This window comes from Corvus moneduloides, chromosome 7, assembly GCF_009650955.1.
Source record: "Corvus moneduloides isolate bCorMon1 chromosome 7, bCorMon1.pri, whole genome shotgun sequence".
Classification (NCBI taxonomy): Eukaryota; Metazoa; Chordata; class Aves; order Passeriformes; family Corvidae; genus Corvus; species Corvus moneduloides.
The window spans coordinates 28,151,039-28,175,513 of NC_045482.1; the positions used below are offsets into that span (position 1 = coordinate 28,151,039).

Consider the following 24,475-nt stretch of genomic DNA (forward strand, 5'->3'; position numbering starts at 1 on the left):
GGATCTGGTGAAGCAGTGCTGTGAGCTGTCTCCCCACCCTGTTTTGCTGCTGAGACTGGTGAGAGTCAGAAGTAAATGGCTCCCAGGTGAAGTCTGGGATCTGTCATCTCTGCACTGCCCATACCTGTGAACTCATTTGGGCTGCCCCTTCCCCTGCCACCTACCAGAAAGGGACAGAGCAGAGTAGACCCTGATTTCCTGCACACCTGGGTACAACTCAGGATGCTTCCCCCCGCCCAGTTTGTAGAGTTACTCCACATTTACAGCAGCACAGCAGGGCTCAGCATGTGGCCCACGAGCCCCCGAGCGTGCAGTGTGTGTACCGTAGTCTCGCTCCTGCCGGCGCTTCTGTGCGTGCTGCCGCGCTGCAGCTGCGATCTTCAGCTCCAGCTGCTTCCTCTTCACCGAGTCTGTCGGCATCGGGTCACTGAAGTGCGGCCGCAGCCGGCACTCCCGCTGGGCCTTGGCACCATCCGTGCTCTCATGGACGATGTCGGAGCTGGATCGGCGACAGCCAGGACTGGAGGTCTGCAAGAAAGGCAAGAAAGGGTTTGGAGCAAGGCTGTGGTGAAAGCAGCACCTGTTTTTGCAGACACTGGACTTCAGCTGCCAAAGGAGAGAAAAGGAAACTCCTCAGCAGTGGGATTGTAAATGTAGCTCTGCTACATGATCATTAAAAAATCTGTTCCCCCAAGTCCCTCTGTCTTGTTCAGCCCTAACAAGCAAGAACCCCTCTCCCTTTGCTGTTTTGTAGCTCTGAGTACAGTGGCTCCGAGGTGGTTGTCAAATAACCATGAACAAGTCAACAGCACAGCTCTGGCTATGGGTCTGTGCTCAGCGACCTGAGCTCACCTGCAGCTGCTCTGTGAAGGTTTCAGCACTGCAGGGTCAGGAACTCCAGCCTCCATGCCCCGCCTGCACCAGCAGCTTGCCCAAGGGAGCACTAGGAGGGAATCTGTCTGAACCCCCAGACACACTGGAAGCCATGAAGGGTTTATTGCTGAACTCCCGGCATGAAATGCAGAGGTACATAGGCAGGGGCAAAAATCTCACTCCTGTTTCATTAAGTGTAATAAAAAAATCTTCTAATGCTTCTAAGTTTAATCACTCATGGGAGTTGGTATCAGATTGCTGTCTCCCAGCCTGCCCGGTTCCTACAATGAAGGGATCCTTCAGAGCTTCTAACAAAGAAAAAATCCTAAACCCATGTGTGAGAGGGGAATTCCTCTCTCTTACATTCCCTGCAGGTGGAGTGTCACTGGATGTCTCATTGCTTGGCTTGTCCTCCCAGGTCTCTGTTGCCATGGACATCGCTGTGGGCTGCTGGCTGTCCTCCAGAGGTGGGAGATCAGCTTCCCTCAGATCACACTGCCCCTTGGAGGGGGATTTGGCAGCAGTCTCAGCATTGCAGCTGCAAGGGAAGAAGCAGACTCCATTGAACATCACGGATGCAGTTCTCCTGCCGTTCCTGACACAGATGAGACTGAGCAGCAAGCCCAGGTTCAAATAACAACCTGCAACAGTTCAAGGAAAGTGCAGGCAGGGATTGTGACTGGTCAGCATGGATGGCTGTGCCTGTGTTTCAGGGGCTCTAAGCACAGCTCAGTTAAGACAGCACAAATTGGGTAACTGTACTTGTGCCAGCATCATTCTGGGTTATCAAGTCTCGGCTGTTCACAGGGCATTTTTGTGTCCATAAAACATGAGGTTCTCCATAGGGACCAGAAACACTCCTTTCTAAGTAGGCCACATCCATATTTGCTGCTATTTAAGGAGATGCTGCCAGCACAGATACCATATTGCTCATCTGGAAGAAAATCACCTGCTATAAACCATAATACTTTGAAGGGATTAGAGGATTAAAGGAGTATTCCCTCTGTTTTTCATCTCATATGATCCCAAGCCCATTAAAATCACTGGAAAGATACTAACTACTTTCAGTGAACTCAGGATCAGGCCTTTGGGTACACTTAAGAGACCTGAAAAGATTGGCAGTGTCTATTGCTCTCACTTGGCAGTTCTGGGATGCCCTCATTCATGGCTGTCTAGTGCTAACAAGGGCCTGGCCTGGCTGATACAGGCAGCCTGTCCAACCCCACGTCCCCCCCTCTGTAGACAACACCACTCTCCAGACAGACACAGTCTGGTGCAAAACCACTGACTTGACAGAGTAGTTGACAGGCTGTCGTTTGTGATACTATTTGTGATACATTTTTTTAACAGGCTCTCTAAGACATCTTATTGCCATGCATAATGAAGCCTGTTGGGAAGAATATTTTTTTTTTTTTATTTTGGGTTTACTTAGTTTTTATGGACTTGGATTCCTTTGAAAAGAAAGGTTGTGAGGACTGGATATGGATGCTTGTATATACAGGAAGCCAGTGTCTGGAACATATTTCAGGTTATGCATGTATTTTATGCTTAACAAAAATCTCCTATGAGAAAAACCTGCTTCTTAAAGGCTTCACTTGTGAACTTAAGCTGATAGGTCATACTGCTAATGTGCAATTCCAACAGTGTCAACTACAAGCAAACACATGAGACAGATGGGCATTCTCCTTGCAGTGAATGACAGTTGGCTCCAATAACAAACCATCAGCCAATACTGAAATCGCTGAAGAGGGAACAAATCTCCCAGAACACAAACTGGCTCTGTTGTCAGGCCAAAAAAGTTGGTTTGCATCTCTCCAGATGATGCTTTTTCATCTTCTTCCATTTATGTTTCCAGGCCCCTGCTGACACAACCAGTTAAAAGGAGTTTACTCGTGGCTGTGCAGCAATGGCAACAGTGCCAACAGCAGGCTCCTGGCATTTGCTTTTTGTTGTCCCCCTCCAGGTCTCTGCTCCCCAGCCTATAGAAAGGGGATACCAACACCACTGCTGTCACAGAGCAGTCTGTAGCACTTTACAAGGTGGCAGTAAGAGCAGCACAGGCACACAGCAAGGCTGCGGTCCCACCATGGTACTGGCCTGGCCTGGCCTGGCTTGAGAGGTTCCTGTCTCCTTCCTCCCTCCTGTCCCCAGCCATGCTTGGGGTACCACTCCTTATGTTTCTGTAACTGTCTGTGTGGCCATGATCTAAAATCAGTCTTGAAATTATATGGGTTTAAAAACCCTCCCTCATGTATTCTCAGACAGATAATTTCATCTATATTTCATTGAGTTGGGTAAAGTATGAACAGTTCAGCTGGGCAAACCCATGGGAGGGAAGGCACAGGTTAATGAGCAAGAAAACTCTTGAAGATGATGTGCCACTGCTGAAAACCACCCTTTCCAAAAGCTGCTCCTGCTCAAACTGTTCCTGGTTGAGTAACACGGAAAAGGGACCATGCTGGGGCACAGAGAGGCAATGGGATGTGTCCAAAGTTAGTAGCAGAGCTCACAATTGGAATATTATCTTCTTGATCACACCACCTCCCACCATACAGAACATATTCTCAAGAGAGATGCTGAGCTTTCATTTGTCATTTTCACAGTGCTTCAAGATCATCCACTTAAATATGGGAAGCACTCCAGAGTATTACTGCTCCTCTAAATGAAGTTGACAGCAGCTCTCTGCTGATAGGGTCTACAGACCAGATGCCACCACTTATTGTGGTTTCCATAGCCCAAAAGGGATATTTTAAAAAAATCTCCAGATGTGATCTGCAGTGGGAGTAAGAGCCAATACTACCCAGAGAGCTGAGCTAAGGAAACATGACTGAATATTGAGAAATTCAACCCACCCAATGGCTGGTCAGTTGGAGGTAAGAAAGGCAATGATGCAGAGGCCACATTGTATGAGAGGAGATTTCTTCATCCCTGGTTTGACTGTTCTACTTCTTGTTATGATCCCTCCTGCTTGATGTACTGGCTGTGTGGTCTTGGGGTAAGTGCTGCTCCATGCACTAGTGTGATCAGAAGCATGTAGGCAAAACAGGGAGGATACAAGCAGTTTTGTAGAACCACATCCTAGGGCTGGTCCTTTAACCTTTGCCTCTGGCGTAGGAGGAAGAGGGGACATTGCCAAGAAAACATGATATTGCTTCTTTCTCTAGTCCCCTCCTCCTGGCAGAGATCTGTGCTGCCAACAGGTTCACACCACTGCCTGCTCAAGCAAGTCAAGTCCCCTCTGCCCTCACACAGAACTGTAGAAGGGGGGACTCTGGCAAGTTTCCATCTGTTGGATCAAATCACTTATTGGGACAGGAGTTTGTGCCTGGGGTTGGTGTCAGTTTTTTCTGTTCTCCCCAAGAAAGGTGATGCACTTGGGCCAGCACAGGGAGGACAGGTTGTCTTTGAACGTGTTTTTAAACCTCTCGTCATCATCTCTGAATTGCATGGAAGTGGAGGTTCTGGGGATGGTGTACAACTGGAAATGCACCTGCTTTCCTTCACGGTCTCTCTGAGCTTCTTCATGGTTTTATCATTGTCCAGGCCAGCAGTTCTCAGCCCTTTCCACATGTTCCTGACTCTTTCTGACTAATGGAAACATTTTTGTGCACGTCTTCCCTGCTGTCACCTGCCTTCCTGACTTGGAGTCCTCTGCTAGGTGAAGTTGGTATTGTAGCCACTATCCTGGTGTCACCCCAAATATAGCCCATCACTCTTTTCAGGAAGCCTTCTTAGTCATGCTCTTGGCTAAATTGTGCAGGTTTCTGTTGTCACCATGTCTCCCATTTCAGAGACACAAAGCCACGGTCCTTGCATGTCCTTATCGTGAACAATTCGCCACTAAAGCAATTTCAGAAAGTGGACTCTATACTGAAAAGCTCACAGATTTCCACCTAGATGCCAACATCCCTTGTCAGCCAGGACTACCACCTAAGTTAAGGGTATCCAGTGACCCATGAGGGGGCTAAAGCCACCATAATGATGAGACTGAAAATCAAATCTTCACTGACAAAATATTAAGTCAATTGAATGAATCTTAAGTAATTAACTATGAATTACTAGGGAGACTGTTAACTTACAGACAAAACTTCTTTGTAAAAGTGACACTTACACAGAAGCACTAGAAAGAGAAGACAGTTTTAGCTATTTTATTCTGTGATGCTCCATCACAACATCTCTATCAAAGGCTTGCTGAGCTCAGTATCTGTGGAAATGGGACCAAATCCCCAGCTTTCAGCTCATTTCACTCAAGACTTAGAAAAAATGTGGCCTGGATGCCAGCGATCATAATTTAGCACCCAAAACGTGGACAAAAATCTCCCACCTCTGCAGTGAAAATCAGCTGGAGTTGTGAATATTCAGGGACATTACAGTCTCAGGTGAAAATAATGGAAAAATGAGAAATTTCTAAAAAAAAGGAAACTGGAGTTTCCCAATGACCAGTGCTTTGGCAATAACAATTACCATTACTTGTTATTACTCTGGAAAATAACAAGGCCAGGGTGGTTCCTTCACATATAAAAACACCTCTCTAATACTGAAACCATTGTCATCCACATTTTTAGATCAGCTGTCATTTTGGTGTTAATAAAATCGCTTCATAGATTTTAACAAATCTAACTAGGGAGACTGAACACATTCACAGAAACAAAAACCACTGTGGATATTAAAAGTGCAGAAACCACACTGAAACCATAAAGGCCCTGGGCAGGAAGTGTTTGGAGGCCGGGAGAGTAGGGGGAAGGAAGTTCAAACACACTCCCCATTTCCTGTACTTTGCTGTGCACGCAGCTCAGGCTCCAGATACCAGTGGAATCACTGATCTGCACAGAGACAGCTGTTCTTACACCCTTACTGCTTGTGCCGTTCTGTGTATTTCATTTCACGTTAATGACAAAAATAGCCTAATCCATTAAAATGGTTGCATACCATAACTTCCTTCTCTACCTCTTCCCTGGGTTTTCATACTGTAGAAGAAAAGCACAAAGGCTGGGCTGGACAGCCGAGGGAAGCACTGAGGGCTCTGACAACACCTACTTCCCTTTGGATTATAAAGTTGCAGAAGTATTTCTGCTGTCACTCTGGCTACAACTCCACAGAAGTTCTTTCAGACGACTCTCATTCCTATGCAGAAGTCACTAGCACCTCCTCTAAAACCCGAGTCCATTCTCAGCCCATGCATTCCAGAAATAACAAGACAGCATACAAGGTTGATGCCCTGGCATTTCACACACCCATCTGTGGGTTGCAGAAGCAGCCAGAACTAAGTCTAATGCAGTTCTTGGCAAACCCAACCATGAAAGCCAAGTGCATGGAAACAAACCACTCCACCAACACTTATTCCTCCTTTTCCCATCAGCCTTATCTCACGATAAGACAGTGATAACTGCTCCAAATTCTTAGCTTCTAAAACTTTGCTGATTCCTACTGAGCCACCCTGCATAGAAAGGGATCCCCATTTCTTTGGCAGGAGGGAGGTAACAGGACTGCAGTGTCCAAAACCAGGATAGAGAAAGCAGTAGCTGTGCATCTTACCCAGAGAAAGGGAAAAACCCTGGATGGAGAAGATGGAAGAAGGCTTTACACAAGTATTTTCTCTGGCTGCTTACACAGAGATGGCAGAAGGTCAGTATTTACAAGTACTTTCACTCACTGCCTGTGCAGGTTACCAAGAAGGGGTTAAAGACTCGTAGCAGCCATCTTGCCCTTGTGTGCCTGTTCACTACATACAGGCAGCAAGTGAAAGTACTTGCTGCTGCATGTCACACTATCTAAATTCATGTCCTGCAGTGGTGGGAGGACATCTTTCTTCAAAGGAATCATTAGTACTTTGTATCCTTTGGCTGTCTTCTACTTTTAACAGATGCTAAAAAAAAAAAAGACATTTTGGTAATTTAATACAGAAATAAAATGGGTGGGAAACTGGGTGTCAGAACTACTAATGGCTGTTGTCTTTACAGGGTTAAGGTGCACAAAAAAGCAAAGTCTAGATGAAAATGCTTTTTGATGTTTAATCCCACGCAAGGTGGAGCTTAAGCCGAACAGCTTAAAGACAACGTCCATGTGGCTATCAGAGACTCCAAGATGAAAGGCTCTGCCAACAGTGCATTTATGCTACAGGAATTAAATGTACATATCAGGAGAAAGACTAGATCATTAACAAGGGAACTGCTTTCAGGTGACCCCACGGAGCATGTTACCTTTTCTTAATAAGTTCCAAGGCTGAACCTATGAATTCATCCTTCATTTTTTGTAGCTTAGCTCCATAGCTGGATAAGTCTGTGGCTTCTAACAGCAGCGATGAACAGCAAGAGGACTGGGCTTCAGAAGCCAGCGACTGCCCTGCAAGGTGGAGGACATCTTTTAATTGTCTTGTCTCTCCTTTCTGCTGCTCATCACTGAAGATCTCCTGCCCAGCACTGTGTATTGCTCCTGACTGTAGAGGTGATCGTGGAACAGGGCTGGAACAAATAGGGACTGGTGATGAATCTGGGATGGAAGTCTGGAAGGTTCTGTCCTTCACCTCAGGACTGCTCATCTTGAAACCATCCCATGTGGCTGGGTTTTGGGAAAAGCCAGCAGAGGTGTGGTTTTCATGGAATACATCATCATCCTCCTCTGCTGTGACAGCAGGTTCATTCACAGCTTTGGTCCCTAAAGCTTCTGGACAGACATTCTTACTGTTTTCCTCCTCCAGTGTCTGGTTTGCGGCCAAACCCTTTTTCAAGCAATCTGCTGGCCCACTGCTGCTGTCAGATGAATTTCCCTCCTTACTTCTCATTTGCTTGAACTCCTCAAAGGTGGGTATGTAGAGCCTCCCTTTGCAGCGGCCTTTCTTGCTCTGTCCCAAAGTGACTTTGCCATCTGTTTCCCCACTGTACTGTTCTAGGGTCTCTGGTGTTCTGGATTTGCTCATCTCATGGCTTTCCCCAGCATGCTGAAGGGGCAAACTAGGGGAGCTATTCTGCCTTCGGAGCTGAAGCCTCCTCTGAGCCTCCTGCTTGATGTCTTCTGGACTGATGATCCTGTGTGCAAAGCACAGTCCCTGCCCTGCTGTGTGGCTGTGCCTGAGAGCACTGTGTTCCACCAGAACCGTGCAGCAGTTCACAGCACAGCCGTTCTTGCACTGCTGGCACACCTGGCATTCAAAGAACTCCTGGGCCATCAGCTCAGGCAGGGCCACCTGTGGGCGCACTGGCTTACAGGGCTCTGCCACCTTGCTGCTGTGCAGCCTCAGCTTCTCCTTCAGCTCTTTTTTGGCATCCCCGTGTAGGGCTCTTTCCTCTGCAGAAGGGAAGAGCCACTGAGGCACTTTGGCAAAGGGAGGGAGGAGCACATTCTGTGCAGATCGAGATGTCTGTTTAGCACGGAGAGAGAGGTTCCTCAGTGAATCTGATGCGCTCAGTACTGGGGCCACGTCCACACAGCCTTCTGTCCACTGACTGGTGCCTCTATAGCGGAAGATGATCTCGTTATCCAGGCTCCGGCAGTGAGAATACACCCCACAGTCAGCAACTGTTGCCCAGTGAAGGTTCTCCACACTCCGATACATCCGGTTTTCCACAGGATTGGCCAAAGGTGCCTTGCCCGTGTGGCAGGCAAGAGTGTGGAAGTCCCCAGAAAAAACATGAGTGTCTAGGTTCTTTAGTGGATGCATTCTGCTAACCGAAAAATCCTTTAAGGCATGTTGTGCACAGAGCTGATTATTTTGGCAGCTCGAGATCACCCGGCAGTGTTCCTGTCTCTCATCAACACTGATGTATGTCATAGCAAATGCACATGGAGGCTCTAGGACAGTGGCGTCTAGGGGGAGAGGAGGGAGCTGGGGTGTCGCTTAGATGCCAGTCAATGTCCACAGACCACAGACAGCAAAGTGTGCTGCTGGGCACTCAGATAAGAGAGCTCTCACATGGGTGGAGTCGCCATGCGTAGTAGACCTGTGAATGGAAGGAAAGATGAGTTACTGAAGCAGCCTGGTGCTGACTCGCAGGATGCAAAAGCAGGTCTGCTTCCAGGGTATAGAGAATCCAACAGCAACAGCTTGTGTAGGAGCAGGGCAGCGTAATGGGGCGATGAGCCGTGGGGCTTGGGGCAGGGAAGCTTTTTCTTCTCTAGCCAAGCCAACAGTGGCCTTACACTACCCATCTGAATTTGGAGAAGTTTATCCCACCTACCCTCAGCAATTCCCTCACAGTAACATTGCTCTGCTCTAGAGACAAATGCTCAGAAGTGCTTGCTGCAGGTTCAGCTTATTCACACAGCAGCACTAAGGAGATGGCACGTTTAGCAAGGTTCTTTCCCTCAAATGGAGTGCAGAAAAGAGTGTGTGGGTTAAGGGGGATGCTGGGGGTGGGAAAGGATGATGTAACGGTGTGATCTCCTGGAAGATTCAAGTAGCAAGGAGGAAGAAGAAGGCTGGCAGGTGGTGGTTTTGTGCCTGACAGTCACACTGCAGCCCCTTATTGCTCTGATTCACCCTTCACAAGGAAGATACATATGGTTTATTGACTGCATATGGTAGCCAAGCATTGCCAAGGCCTTTCCAGTGCAGAGATAAAGGTACCTTACAGACTTTCACAAATGCATCCTCCTGACTCCTTAGCCATGGGCTCAAATGATCATTTCCCCCATGACAGCTCAGCAGAGGCCCCAAAAGAGAAAGGTGCGCTTTTCAAGGCTCCTCCTGTGAGCTGTGTTCTGCACTGTAAGGCCCAGGGAATCTAAGTGACTAAATCACATGTTCAGAGTAGAGAGTTAAATCCCCAAACTCCAGTTTGGACCAGCAGGATGAAGGCTAAGTGGCTACATCCTTGCTGGAAGTGGATGGAGCCTCCTTACACTGAATTGAGAGACTCTAGATTTTTTTTAAGGATTTAGGCCTCATGGACTTGCCAGCAGTCACACAAGACATCAGTGTCTGCTACAGCCCAGTCCACTCCCTTCCTTGGCAATCAGAGGCAAAGGGAATGAGTGAGTGCCATAAGTAAAGGAGAGTAAGATTGGGCAGGGGATATGGAATTAGCCTGAGATTCACAAGGGCAAGATAGAGCTGGGATGGTGCGGCATGAGTCTTTAATAATAAACCAGGCAAGAACCAACCAGGTTTAACACACAGGAAGAGGTCTTGGTAAAGCAAGACAGAACCAGTTACAGCCCAGCCTGTTTGTTCTGTAGGGCAGCTGGATTCCCCACACATGGCCAACTATTCAAGGAGCACAGCCACCTTGACCAGGAGGGGAATTGAAGAGGTTTGTTAGTCCCCGAAGGCTAAGACACCACAGGCACCTAACCATGTGATGCACCAACAGACATTTTCTATCTGAGAGGAAGTCTGAATTACTGTATTGCCTGGAAGCCAATCTTGCTAACACACTGGGAGCTTGACTCATCCCTTGCTTAGAGTGGCTCAAATTAGCATACTTTCCCCACATAAATGAAATTATGTCTAATCTAATCCCAGAGAGGGAAGGCAGAACTGCTCCTGTGGTTCACCACTGAATGAAGAACATAATTTCCATCCTTCCTAACTGCTAAAAATAAAAATTAAAACTAGCTCTCAAAGTGTGGCTGTTCCCCAAGATGTCACAGACACTTCTCACCCAGTCTTCTCATGATGGGGCTGGAGTTCCCCCTTCTTCATGGCTCTGGAGGAGCCCACAGGTGACAGCAGAGAAACGTGAGGATCAGGACTTTCTGTGATCATAGGTTATAACATAATCTGTCAAGAAAGAGAGAATTATATGATGTGAGAGCCAGTCACTGAGCAGAGAGCAGGGCTCCTGGTAGTGCCGAGAGGCTCCTGTGAGAAAGTGCTGTTAATAAAAGATGCCATGCCCTGTCAGGTTGGTCTGTGATCAGTCGCAGCCACAGGACTAAAAGCCACCATGTACATTTGGCACTCTGCTTGCAGAACAAGAAGAAAGAGAAAACAGCCCTTGCTGCAGTGAGAGCAGAGAATAAAGCTTACCCTCTCCCAGGCAGGGACTTACACAGAGTAAGGCCTGAAGAGAAAGCAAGGCCCATGTGAGGCAGGATCCTGGGCTGGACACTGGCTCGGCAGGCTCTGCATGTGTGCATGTGTAGCAAGGGGGCCAGAGAAGAAAGAGCACAGGCAGGGGTAGAAGCAGTCAGGAGAAGAGTAAGGAAGCAGGCACAGAAACAACAGGATGGGATCTGTCTGTGGCTGCTCCATTCATCAAGAGATGGGCAGCAGACAATTGACTTTTGTCCTCATGATTCTCTTCAGCTGGAAGTCCACTGCCAGGGCTCGTAGAGCTGACCCCTCTATGGGCTGCAGGTCAGTTACAGTGATGCCAGGCGTGGGTGGTTGGGGGCCACTCTGCCCCTGCCTGCTCAAGTGCACAGCACAAGCCATGGAGGAGAGGTTGCATCCCTCCATTTCTCAGGGGAATGCCTCAAACCCTCCAGCAGGTGAGGGTACCCCTCTGCCCTGCAGAACAGCACAGGCCCATTCCCCCAGCAGCCGTGGAAGGTGCCAGTGCTCTCAAGCACTGCCAGGCAGCAGGGACCTGCTGCTGCTTTGTCAGGGCAGGATTTTCCAGAAAATGTCTGTGGGATGGCAAAAGTCACTTCAGTAGGGCAGGCAGAGTGAGGGACAGAGAGCAGGAGCCAGAGGCAGGTTTGCAGAGTGGAGGAACCAGAGAAGATAGAGAACAGCCACAGCTGGCTGTGAGACAGCAGGAGACAGAGACTTTACAGAGGAGGTTGAGCAGAGTTTGCGGAAACATAGGCAAGCACCAAAATTTACTGGATTAAGTACAGGAAGATGGGAATTTTGCTTCCAAATAGTTTATTTTAATATTTGTCACCCATCAGGGGTGAATTTTCTTTCTCTGTAAAGTGATTTTTTCGGTTTAAGAGAACACTTTAGACACAGGAAGTCCCTTTGATACTTCCAGAAGAGCTCAGAGCAAAGGTGCACATGGATGTAGCTCACAGGTGGGTGTGCAAGGGGGTCTGGTGCCCTGGCTGGAGTGAGAGGGAGCCTCAGAAATCAGTGAGTTCTGTTCCCCCAAATGCCTGCAGGGCAGCTGTGGAGATCCTGTAACAGCCAGCTCAGGCAGCAGCACCTTTCTTCCCTGTCACTTCACTCTCGGAAGGACCATCTCTTTCCTACTGAACTCTTGTGATCTTGCCTGTTCCCCCATGTCACTGCCCTGAGGGCTGTGCACAGCATGTCAGGCAGCTAAACCTAATTTCCCTGAGCACCCTGGGCATCTGCTGCCTGAGTCATGACCTGGACAGGGGACTGGCTGAGGCACAGCCTCCATTCCCCATTGCTCAGGGATGCTTGGAGCAGGAGAAAAGCAGCAGTCTCTCTAAAACACCAGGTAATTTGTACCTGGCCTGTAACCAGGAAACACTGAGTGTTTCTCCCTCCTTCCCCTGTTCTTGTGCTCCATGGCACACAGCAACAGCATCATTGCTTCAGCTCAGATGCCTGCATTTGTCAGGCCACTGACACCCATGATACAAAACATGTGCCTGCACACTCAACTCCCAAGTAACATGGCCACAAGCCTGTTGTAGGCAGTCTGCTGGAGGAGAGCACAAGATGGAGACAGAAAAAAACCCAAAACAAGTTAATATGCTTTTGGTTGATATGCTAGAGATGACCTTTGAGCATGTACTTGCAGGCCCACAGTACATACAGAGTATTTAGCTGCAGTCTTATATGATCACCAACAAAGAAACACTGGGAACCACAGCAACGTGAAAGTTTGTCCTCCCACCACCTCAGAGCTGTAAGTACATGCTGTAGCTACAGCAGGTGATTCCAGGTATTGAACTGCAATGGTCACAGAAGTGTGAGGCAATGGAAGGAAGGAAATGCGGGTTTCTTACATGGTCACCCAACTCTGGGTCCTAATTTACCCTCTCCTAAAGGTACACAGCAGCCCTAATGTATCCTCTGCTCTCCTCCAGTTAGACCAAGAACTGAGTTGCCAGGTCTTTATCACTCCCCAGTATATGTGAGCACTGTGGATTGATGCCACGCTCCTTTGTTTATGCACCTGGGTACTTCCAGGCAGTCCTGTCCATACTTACCCAAAGCTCAGGCTTTATTCTAGACCAGCAATCCTCCAGGCCCATTCTGACTTATTCCAGGCCAAATAGCAAAGCAGAGATCAGTGTTGGCTGCTGCTGCAGCACATCACTGCTCCTCAATCACACTGTCTGTGAAACATTTCCCTGTTCCCTTGCTCAGGGACTGAAAAGCTTCTAGTGGTTATGAGCCTCATGCCTTAAGTGAGCATAAGACTAAGGGCAATGTGTGCTCAGCTTATTTTCTACCCTGTGATTGTGTTTAATCAACTTCTTCACTACTCTGATAAGTGCCTGCTTGGAGACTTGCCACTAACCTTAATTTTCCTGTAAAATCCCCCCCAAGAACTTATTTCTCAAGGATTAAAGTTTGAAGGATAAATTATTTCTTCCCAAACACATCAGAACCGTTCTGCCTGGCTGACCTTCCCAGCAAAGCACCAGATGAAGTGTCAGGACGATGAAGCAGGCAGGCATAGGATAAGTAGCTCATTGCTGATGAAAAGCACTGTGGAGAAGACCATGTTCAAGGACTCCAGGAATATCAGGACAAGGGATCACAGAGCATCACAAGGCCTCAGGAAAAGAGGCCACCAAATCTGGCAGGGCTGAGTAGGTTTGCTGGCGCTGCTTTGCAGAGTTCACTGCAGCAAGATTTGCTCTATAGACTTACCAAACATGGACCTCTGTTCCATGAAATGGCGGAGAGCAGCTTGCTATTGTCTGGCCTCTCCTGATTGATCAGAGACATCAAGTGAGACTGGTACATTTTCCACTTTTCACATTTACAATATCTCAGTCAGAAGCAAATGAGCTTCCGAGTCACAGCCATCACACCAAACTCCTACTTCCAAGGGAGGGGAAGAACTGCAGATCCTTACTCCATCTTGAAATAAGAGATTACACTAACCTTCGTGTTTTATTCTATTTGTTCTGAATTAGGTTTTGCAAATTGCAGCACTGAACAGAGGTTGGTTTATTCTGGACTACAATCTCCCTTTTATTTCAGAGATCCAGCCAGATAGAGGGATGCGAACAGCACATTTCAAAGAGCTATACAAAGGATTTTAGCAAGCTATGATACTGCTGTGAGTTTTGTGCTATCTGATACAGCTAACCTCATGGTCACAGCATGATCTGCCTACTTCCATGTCATGCACATCACTTCAGCTGCTTAGCAGAACACCAACAGTATCAAGAGAAAGAATGCCAGATGTTTTATTTTTTTCGTATTAAAGGTTAACAAGAAAAAGAAAGGTGCCTTGGCTGTATTTGCTTTCTTACCTGTCCTCTTAACCAGAGCTGTGCTGCAGAAACTGGTTGATGAAGATAAGGTGATTGTAGTTAAATTTCTTGGGGGGTTTTTTGTCTGTTGTAGCAGCTGAAACAAGAACACGGCTTATATAGTGTCTGTTAATTGCAGCAGGAGAAGTACAGCCACAGTAGTTCCCTAAACTAGTACAATTTCCTGGGTTTCTTCTCCTTCCTAGGGTAAACAGCTAACCATAACTTTCCCTGAGTTTACAGTATTATCACTGCTTTCATTGTCCACTTCATGGCATAAATCAGGATTGCTAACAAGAGGAACGACTGCCAGATTGATTTCAAGGCCAGGTAATAAAGGGAAAACAATAACCTTCATAGTCTGCTCACTGTATTTATAGTCCCTGTGTTCTCACCTTAAACATAAGCAGGAACCACAAAGTCTCAGAGACAGCTTGGCATGGGAAACCCCTGAAGACCCAGTGCAGCCCAGGATCAAGAGGTTGCTGAGAGCACAGGCAATTGCATTAAATTCTGCTGTGTTATGAGCTGCTTGCTTTGCCATGTGATATTGTCTAGCCATTCTCCTCCTTTCACATCTCTTTTCCTAATCCTTTTTGGGATTTTTTTCTTGCTTCTCCAAGTCTTCCTCCATCTCGCTGCACTCCACACAACAACTTGTTGTTAACAACTTGTCCAGAAAAACTGGTCTTGGCCACAGTCAGGGCTGGCTGGTCGGAGCAGCCCACAGGGTACACATGTGCCAGCCAGATGTATCACAGAACAATCTGTCCACAGTATCTGTTCATCACCATATGAACATCCTGGTATGGATCAGCTCAGTTCCAACAGGGAGAGTGTAGGAATCACCATAACTTCATGTGAGCTTCTATTTGGGTCAGATTGGCTCTGAAATAGTCTCAAGGCAGTGAAAAAGCCACTCTCAACATTTTATCGACTCACTTAAGTATTCTTGGCTTCTGTTCTGTGGGATTTTTAAGCTGTTTGGGAACTATTTTTATTGACATAAAAGGTTTCACCTGAGAAGCCCTACTGCTCCACACACCTGTGCACTTGGCAGCAGTGCCTCTGATGAATTTTTCTGGCTGCTCTCTTAGTCTCAGCAGCTTCCTTCTCCTTGTGTTCCTCCTTCAAAAAGGCTGTGATGACACGATGCTTCCAGCCTACCTCCAAGGACAGGCATTCCAGCACACTGATTTCAGGTAGCATTCTTGCAAGGTGTCCTGTGTTCCCTTTTGATTCCTTGCTTTGGGAAAGGGTACACCCTTTTGTCTCACCAATGCACCACTCAATCTCTTGGACAATATTGCTCCAACAGTCCTGCTGATGATGCAGCAGAGGGATTGGAGCTTGAGAGGATTAACATTCATCTTGCAGCAAAGGAAGGCTGAGTAGGTTGATTCTGTAACAAATGCTCCTGTCACCAGTGTGACACCCCCATCAAGTGTCCCAGCTGGAGTTGCTTGTCATCATCAGCTGTGAAGCATCCCAAGAGATGGCAACACCCACCATCTGCCAAGCTTTCAGTGATTCAACACCCTGGTTGACCACAAAGCTCCTTTGGATGACTCCCTCTCAGGAGGAAGCAAGTCTCATTTGCAATGAAGTCCTCTTGTGGGACAGATCACTCACAGCACCCATGAACCTGCAGGGTACATCTGATTGACAGATGCTGCCCTTGTCTGCAACACTGTGAGCCACTCTGCTCCCCTCCTATGGCTGGAGAAGGAGTCCACAGGGTTATAACCAAGCAGAGACAATGCTCAGGCTTGAGTTAGCTGATGTTCAGGACCCAGGTGGTTTCCCCTGACCTGTGTAGACACCATGAACCAAGCATTCCCAGGCCTTTGGGTCATGCAGAGCAGATCTTGACCATCACCCACCTTGATCCTAGCATACACACACAGCACTCACTACTGGCCTTACAAGGAATAGACATGGTCTGAGCACAGGCTCTGACCTTGCTCCATATCTGGCAAAGACACAGGCAGTTCTCAGAGGCAAACCTGAGCCAGGAAAACCTACCCACCCCCCTGTGAGATATCTGGGAATTATAAAGCCATATGTCAGCTCACTTTACAATCTGGCACCTCCACTTCTCCTTCAAATTCCCACTCTTCATAGGTATAACATCAGCACTAACTGCAGAAAATGGCTGCAATATGGCTACAAGTGAATTTGTTATTTCTTGGGAGGCTGGGAGAAGAAAAGGTTAGGGTTGTGACTTGAAGCTCAGTCCCAGCAAAGGGTCCAGCATCAGTTGTGACTTCCCAGTGCCAGCTCCAGACTGTTCTCCTCTGGCTCCCAGCTGCCAGAGGTGTGCCCCAGCCCAGCCCTGCTACGCTCAGTCAATGACTCGCATGCCTTTGTGAGGCAGCCCAGTACTGCCAGCCCAGTGCTCTGCCTCCAGCTGTGATCAATGGCACATCCTTTTGGAAAGAGCAACACAGATGGGCAATGTCTGCAGATGAAAAATGAAGAGGTGGGGAACTACACCTCAGATCATCTAAAACTGTCTTGATCCTCTCTGCATGTGTTTGAGGAAGGCAGAAGGGACAGTGCAGAAAAGGAAGGGCACAATGGGTCAGTTAAATATGAGAACTGAGAAGTAAATCAAGCCAGTAGCAGGAAAGGGTTGGCTGCTCCCTTCCCCTTGCGGCATGTGAGGAGGATCAACAGAGCCTTCACCTAAGCACTCAGCTGAATGTTGTCATCTTTTGCACATTTCAACTCACAATTTTCATTCACTCTCTGGCAAGAAAGAGGTAAAAAGCCAAGTCACACTTGATGGAAAAAATAAAATCAAGACCTTTTTTTAATATCGCCATTTAACTAATGATTTAATCTCATGATTTGCAGGGCCTCAGTCATGATGCTGGATTTCTTCCAAGGTGGAAATACCCCTGGCTGAACCAGCAACACATGACCATCAGGGCACATAGAAACATAGCATTTCCCATGCCCAATTACACTGCTTCCACCAGTCCCAGAAGGACAATAGAAAACCAGTCCTATGCAGTTGGCTCCTTCAGGGTGGCTGAAGGTATTCCTTCTTCCTTGTTCTAAGATTGTCCCAAGAGTCTCAGCCTAATCTTTAAAATGCATAGGGCAGAGGAAAGAAATCACACCCCAATTCTAAGAATAAGCTGTACGTCAGAAGTTTCTACTCCCTTCCTTATACTAGGAAGATGTTTTTTGCAGCACAGCCACAAATGTTAAACTTTGAGTGCACTAGTGGCTTACTGCATCAATCTTTCCAACCAGGCAATATAAACCTTGGCTCTCATCTCACTAGTGGGGAAAAAAGCCCCACTACTTAATTCTGTTGATCTCAGTTCATTAACTCTGCACTGGAAGCCACTCCAGCACTCCCCAAAGCTTAGGGTAGGTGGATGAGCAGAGTTCTTCCATGCCAGCAACGCATGTGAGATCAGAAGGAGGTCTGGTGGAGAAAGGAGATGTTGAGGATGGTAAAGGAGACATATGATCTCATCCGACACTTGGTTGGTCAACCTTGCTTGGTTACATCCCAAAGCTGTCAGGCACTTTGGCATACTGTTGGCAGAGGCAGGTTTGCCACGAGGAAATGTGTGCCAGCAGCACCAGTAGTCCTGGCCTGGCATGGATGGCCACAAGCAGTAACATTTCCTGTTCCTTTGGCTCTGGAGGCACTCGGCAATGCTTCTACAGAAAACCAGGCGGGACTGTGCCCACCACCTGTCTCAGTTGAGGGATGTATCCTCAGAAGGTCCATGTTTGTTGCCCACTATGAGGCAGTGGGAGTCCTGACAGGGAGCTGGTGCAGCTGGCCAGGCTCTGCCTCTGCATCAGTCCCACAGAACATCACAAGCTCTTCCCTACCTACCAAGGAGAATTTATTTTCTTCTTTTTTGCAGATTTTCAACTCCTCCCATGGGCCTCTCTAAACAACCCCTTCCCTTTCAGATGCTGATGCTTTTCAGCTGATTAAACTGTGGACCAGACCATGAGCTGGGTGTAAATCAGTATCGCTTGTCAATGCTAATTTACACCTGCTGAGAATTTCCCTTCCTTCACCATTTAGCAGAATTATATGACATGTCTTTTATCTCTCCGCACAGTTTAGCCTGCCATTCCCCTTTCCTGGCCCCCGAGCCTCCTGCTTTGCTCTGAACTCCCTGGAGGTTTACAGGATAAGTTGCTTATTTGCAATGTAAAGTGTCTCTCAGAACCACAGCCCCGTGCAAACAAACCCAGGAGAGGCACATTTATCCCTACTTGTGCAACAAATCCAGCCCCATCTTTTCCTGGCAGCAGTCCCCTAAGCATACACTGCGCAGAACTTGCTAAGGGAAGAAATATGTCCCTTATTGCCATTACACAATGCAGGACTTCTCTGGGGAGATGCAGAGGACGGAGAATGAAAGGATTGATTCCACAGAGACCCTGAGCTCTTTCCTTTCTCATTGAAACTGATGGTGATGGCTTGCCACCCAGCTCAGCACCCTGTAGATTCTGACTGTCAATAGGCAGGATACCATTAATGACTTCTTGTTGCTACGGTGATATTGATGGATAGTCCCTGGTGTTGGTGGGAATCCTGGGAAAGCTAGCAAAAAAAAAAAAAAAAAAAAAAAAAAAAAAAAAAAAAAAAGTGGGTCAAAAAAAAAAGTGAGTTTGCCCACAAAGGGGCAGTTATGTGACATACTTGGTGAATTTAGTGGCACTTCACACCTCCTGCCTCCTACAAGAACAGCACAGTGTTCTCCAGAGCCAGTGCAAACACTCCTGCTTGCAGCAGGGCTCTGGTGCAGAGGTGCAGTGCTGCAAGTAGATTTCAGTACTAGGCATTACTTTTGCAGCTTCACTCTGGCAATTCATTTCATATACGGAATAACAATCTTGGCTCCAGTGAAATCACTTGGACCTGTGCCAGTGGGCACAAAGCCAGGATTTTCCCCAGCTCTCAGGATGTCTTATCGCAAGTGACAATTTCATTCAGCTGCTTCGATAGCCACTGGGAACCCCTTGCCTCTCCAGAACCGTTTCAAGCATGGAAAAGCCGCTGTTGCAGTTTTTTGCTCTATTTCCCTGAGGCTCAGTGCTATCCTCTCTTTGAAGGTGGTGTCATGGGCTCTCTCTCAGCTTCCTAATTTGCAATGCGCAGTTTAGAGAAAGCTTTCACCTTTCATCCCAACCAAGCCACTGCTGGAAACAACAGGCTGTGCTCCAGTCACAATTGGGTCCTTTCACTTTGCACAAGTGTTCTTGGGATTTGGGGCTCAGGAGCCATCTTCCTAAAATAACACTTCTTCCTTTGACCTTCCTTTCTCTGGGAAAATCATTCCTAATTCAGGTTGGTGACACATCAATGAAGAAGTGATAAAGCTCCAGTGGAACTCCCTCTTTCTCTACAGATGCTATTTATCTAAGTCCACCGAGGAGTGCACAAACTGCAAGATGCCTTATTTGGGGGATGATTTCAGTATGAATAGCAACTTTTAGAGTATGCTCTCCATCTAAGACTCTTACATTTTCTGCTTTGTTTTATGTCTAGGAGTACATACAAATTTACTAAAGAACCTTTTATTCCTAAGAGTAGTACCACTCTAGGCATGTATCACTCCATCACCTGATGGGCACTCTTAATCCAGAAAATTTTTATTGGTTTGGATCTGTTATTACAGAAGAATGATATCCACAGGGGAGCATTATCTATAGCAATACCATTACATAGACAGTTTTGCCAGTAAATGCCCCAGTGTAGATCAGATCCAATGGACGTGTCAGCTTTTCCCTCTACTTGTGGGTTCAGATCCCTTGCCTCCATGTGACCTCAGTAACCAGAAACAAAATTACCCTGCTCCTCTCTTTTGCATTTTTTGATATCCCTAGTTCTAATGGCCTACAGAGTCTGAAAGCACTTTACATCAGGAACAGATCCCAGGAGAAAAATTCAGTTCCTCTCTCTACATTACGTGTAGCTGTTCATCGAATTTACTGGGCAAGGTTCCTAAGCACATGGAGGCCGGACCAGCACTGACAGAGGGTCTCTCTTGTATAGCAACCCTTTGATCAGACTGTCAGCATCACTTATTTGCTTTTGTTTCATATTCTTCAATGCTCCAGTAAGTTGTTTTTCCCAGTTGATTATCAAAGGCAAAGGCTGCCCTTTCAAGTTGGATTTGCACCTCTTCCCTTCCCCTCCATTTCAATTAGCTATGGAAATTACTTGGACTTTCTTTTTCTATCTCCTCTTGCCTGCCTGTCTGAGAGGCTTTAGGAACACTGATGGCTGGAGAAAACTCCAGCTGATGTCTTTCCTGTAGGAAATGTTGTGACTTGCAATTAGCACATCTAAGTGCTCTGCTTGACCTGCTGCTGGCCAGGGTGGAGAGCACAGACCTAGCTGCAGTGTCCTGCCTTTTCCCCAGCCAGGAGCAAGGGGATGGAGTACTGTGAGTGCTATGGATGGAAGAAATGAGGTACCACCACAAACTGGTAGGAACAGACAAGGACAGGAATTGGTTTATTGCACTGGGAGACAGAAGGTGATAGGAACATAAAAGCTTCTTGAAATAGGATTTCTGCCTGTGGGGAACTGCTGTTCTACTGCGTTTGCAGCTATTACTTCTCTGCAAACAATTCTGTGACTGCAGAGACACAACAGGCAGTGAACTGCCCAGGGCAGCTTAGGGCTGAGCAGAAATGGCATTTGCACTGGGCTCTGGGTTCTTCCACTTGGAGTTGCATGGGGAAATGTCTTTAGAGACAAATCCCAGCATGCTGGGAGGAGCACACATTCCACAGAACAGCTTTCCAAATGTGATTTGCCCTAAACAGCTGGTCACCAAAGGTTTCTCAGGTCACAATATCAAGACTTAAAAACACATCAGATGCATTCAAGATAGGAGAATCACTCTGGGCTGTATTCGGCCCCAGCTGGGCATTAACTCCCAGGTGACCCCATAGGAACAGGATTTGGAGAGATCAGACTGGAGGTAGTAAAGATCCATGGGATTTCTCACCACACACGAGTCTCCCCCAGACACATCCGTGTCATGCATGGTTTACTGGAGATGTTTTAAAGTCATCATTAAGAAACAAATTCCAAGACTGATTAATACCAACACATGTACTCTTGGGATATTCCTAACCACATCTATATATTCTAACTTATCAATATTGCCATGGGACTCTTTCTTTTTGGTTTTCTACCAGACCCTACACTATCGTGAAAGGTGATGGAAGAGGAGGCAGGACACACCCCTTTGCTTAAAGCCAGCTGTAAGAAAATGTTTTTGTTTGTTCAAATGTACTGGATACTTTGTGCAAGCTCCATCTTTATGCAGTGCAGGTTTGCAACTGCACATGTAACACGGTGAAGAAAATTAAGAACAAATGCAGCAATTTTGCAGCTCTTCCTAAGAGAGTGAGGGAGAAGGATACTGAATCAGATCCCTTCTCCATGTGCTGCTGGTCTTGAATATTGACATCATATAGACCTCATGACATTAAGTGTGAAGACCCACCCCGGATCCAGAATCACAAGACACTCCATGTCACTTCTTATGCCAGTAACTTGCTGCAGGGTCTGAAGCTGGCAGCTCCCAACCAACTCTGGGTTCTCACAGCCTGAGTTAGGTATCATTACCTCCACGCCATTTTGTAAAATATTCTAAGAGCCTAATGAAGGTCACTACATTCTTGTTAACCTTTATTTTTTTCACAACTAGGAAAAAATAAGACACAGATCATAGTAGCTGATGACAGCCCTTGCATGCACATTTATTTTACCAAAGTAGTGCTAAAAGTTGAACCAAGAGCAGCAAGGCAGAGCTGAGGGCAACCAGCCAGGGTTTTTTCATAATAACACAGCACCGAATGTGTGCAGCCTTGGTGGCTGTCACAAAGTGTACACACCTACCCAAAGCTGAACACTCCACAGCAAGGAAGCAAAACCACTCTATTGATACAACTTCATAATATCAATCAAAAAGAGGAAACATTGTCTATGCAGACATCTAATCCCTCATGGGAAACAGACATGAATCCTTTGTAAACACCTTCTTTAAGGAGTACTCTGAGAAGATACAGTAGAAATGCTGCAGCCAACATCATGGTAAGAGTCTCATGCAACACAGCATCTCAGGAAAGAATTTAACCTCAACCTCGTAAGTACTGGCCATCAACGATCCCTGCATGGAGCTATAACACCTCAGAAAGTTTAATTACCACTTAAGAAATGGAAGACTAAATGAGCTACGTGACCTTTCCCACCCCAGATCCTGTAGGTCAGCATTATTTAAGACAACTGGGAGCTTGAAAAGCTAAACATTAGTGTTGGCAGATGAACAGATGGATGGACTGCTGCCAACATAATCCATCTTCCCACTTGCCTCCATAGGACTGGGTGACATTCAAAGCTAACTACTTCCCTATGCAAAGAGAAATGCACGCGATGCAATGAGTAGGCTTTAAAAAGGACTCATCAGCTGGCAGGACCAGTGGCAAAATGCTTTATGGCTGCTGTTTAATGTGCAGGCAAGGCTGTAAAAAAGAGGCAGCAGGCTGTGACAGAAGAGGGAACTGGAGTGACCACAGTGGATTAGCTGTAAGACAACCTCTGAGCAAGTTGTTAAAATCTGTCAGGATGCTGTCGTTTTTCCTTTGTGCATAGGAGGTCTAAATCTAATTAACCTTTTAATCAGAGTAGATAAAATTGTAGTATTATCATCAAAGGGGATGCCTTATCTACAGCTTCATGAGAAATTTCTATCTCAACTTGGATTTTTTTTTTTGCTTGAGGCTCCATGAGTAAATTCTGCAAACACTGAAAAACAGAAAAGAGTGAAATAGGAGATTATTTAACACAGCCAGTTACTGTGCAGATATCAGCTCATTGATGCCAGATGGGACTCAGTCCAGAACTTTCAGATCCAGCTCAAATACCTGTTGCCTGGGCAGAGAGGAAGTTCCTGCTCCCTGACTGGGGCAGGCACAACAGGAGCTGTGACACACTGTGCCAGTATGAATCGTGTCACCCTCCCTCAAAGAGAGGGCACTGAAGCCCACAAACTCCCACATACCCAGGACTTTCTGGTGTTCTGCAAGGATTAAAAAAAAAAAAAGTGAAACAATCTCCTACATCTACTAGCTATAGCAGGCTCTTCTGTCAGCTACTAGACTACAATGTAACTTTTCTAAATTGATGCAAATAACTCTGACAGGTACCTTTGTACCTACAGGACCCCAGAGAATAAAGATTGCTGCCTCTGACTGGTCTAAAATATAATCCAGATCAGACTGTATGTTGTGGGTTTTTTTTACAATGGCTGAAGTCTTCAAGATTTTCTACATCTGCTGGCAAACATTAGTTCTGTTGAAAAAGTCAGCCAGCACAAGCAAGTGCAGAAAAAACCCATATCAAGATCTGAACCTGGGACTCCAGATAATGAAGCTTCCTGGCTAACCCACTGGCACATCTGTTTCACTGAACTTGGCTGTGTAATCTGAACCAAAAAACCCACTTATTTCCATTTACTATTACCCATATGCCACCTCTAAATATACTTGCATATTAGCATTTATGCAACGTTCAGTACAAAATCCATATGGCTCCTTTCAGCAAGCAGCAACAAGGATAAGTTGCAAACTGAGTCTGGAGATGGAGCTTCTAAAGATTTCTTTCTAAGCACCATGTAACATTTGCTGTAGATAGACAGTGATGGAAGAGTTGTTACAACCCGCTCCAGATGGACCACGTTTTCTTTCCTGCATGAAGCTAAAATGGATTTCTTTTATATGAAATGTCTCCTAGTGATTCCTCTGGAACAGAATTTGGGTAGCAGAGCAGATCGAAGCTTAGGCTGAGGAGTGTTGTACAGCTGCCTCTAATTACCTTGACCAGCTTCATCCAGGACCTCCACTCTTGCTCCTGCCACCCACTGGCCTGGGAGCTGCATTTAAGCTCTTGCCTTGGCCCTTACTTGGCTTAGGCTCTGTGTGTGCTTGTCCTGATCTGCTTGGCTTTATTTCTTGGGTGACATCAGAGTTGTGTTGGTACTACAGATTTCTCTGAGGCCTGTTGGGTGAAAAAAGATACAGTTATGGGACCCACTCTGCCCTTCCTGTTTAGGTGCAATGGGACTGTGCTCCTTTTCCAAGGTTACTGTCTCAACCTGCCCACCTTGCCTGGCTTCTACCTCGCCTTCCTTCCCAGAGATGTCCATCCTTGCTTGCTTCCTGACTAGGAGTTTTCCAAGCCTTTGAA

General features: G+C 46.7%; 1 protein-coding gene across 7 annotated transcripts in view; it reads right to left on the minus strand.

Moving 5' to 3' along the window:
* The window catches only part of LOC116446722, a 46,720-nt gene that overhangs the window by 5,880 nt on the left and 16,365 nt on the right, over window positions 1-24,475 (minus strand). For 4 of the 7 annotated variants that reach the window (XR_004241328.1, XR_004241327.1, XM_032114989.1 and 1 more), the window contains exons 2-5: window positions 10,473-10,591; window positions 7,074-8,810; window positions 1,237-1,411; window positions 324-528 (exon numbers count right to left, since the gene is read on the minus strand). Coding sequence is in view for 5 of the 7 variants with exons in the window: in XM_032114989.1 (XP_031970880.1) it covers window positions 324-528; window positions 1,237-1,411; window positions 7,074-8,641 (1,948 nt within the window). In the remaining 2 variants the exon portion in view is untranslated. Of the gene's footprint in view, window positions 1-323; window positions 529-1,236; window positions 1,412-7,073; window positions 8,811-10,472; window positions 10,592-13,612; window positions 14,026-24,475 lie in introns of those variants that run through there. The other 3 variants (XM_032114992.1, XM_032114993.1, XM_032114991.1) reach the window with 2 other exon arrangements.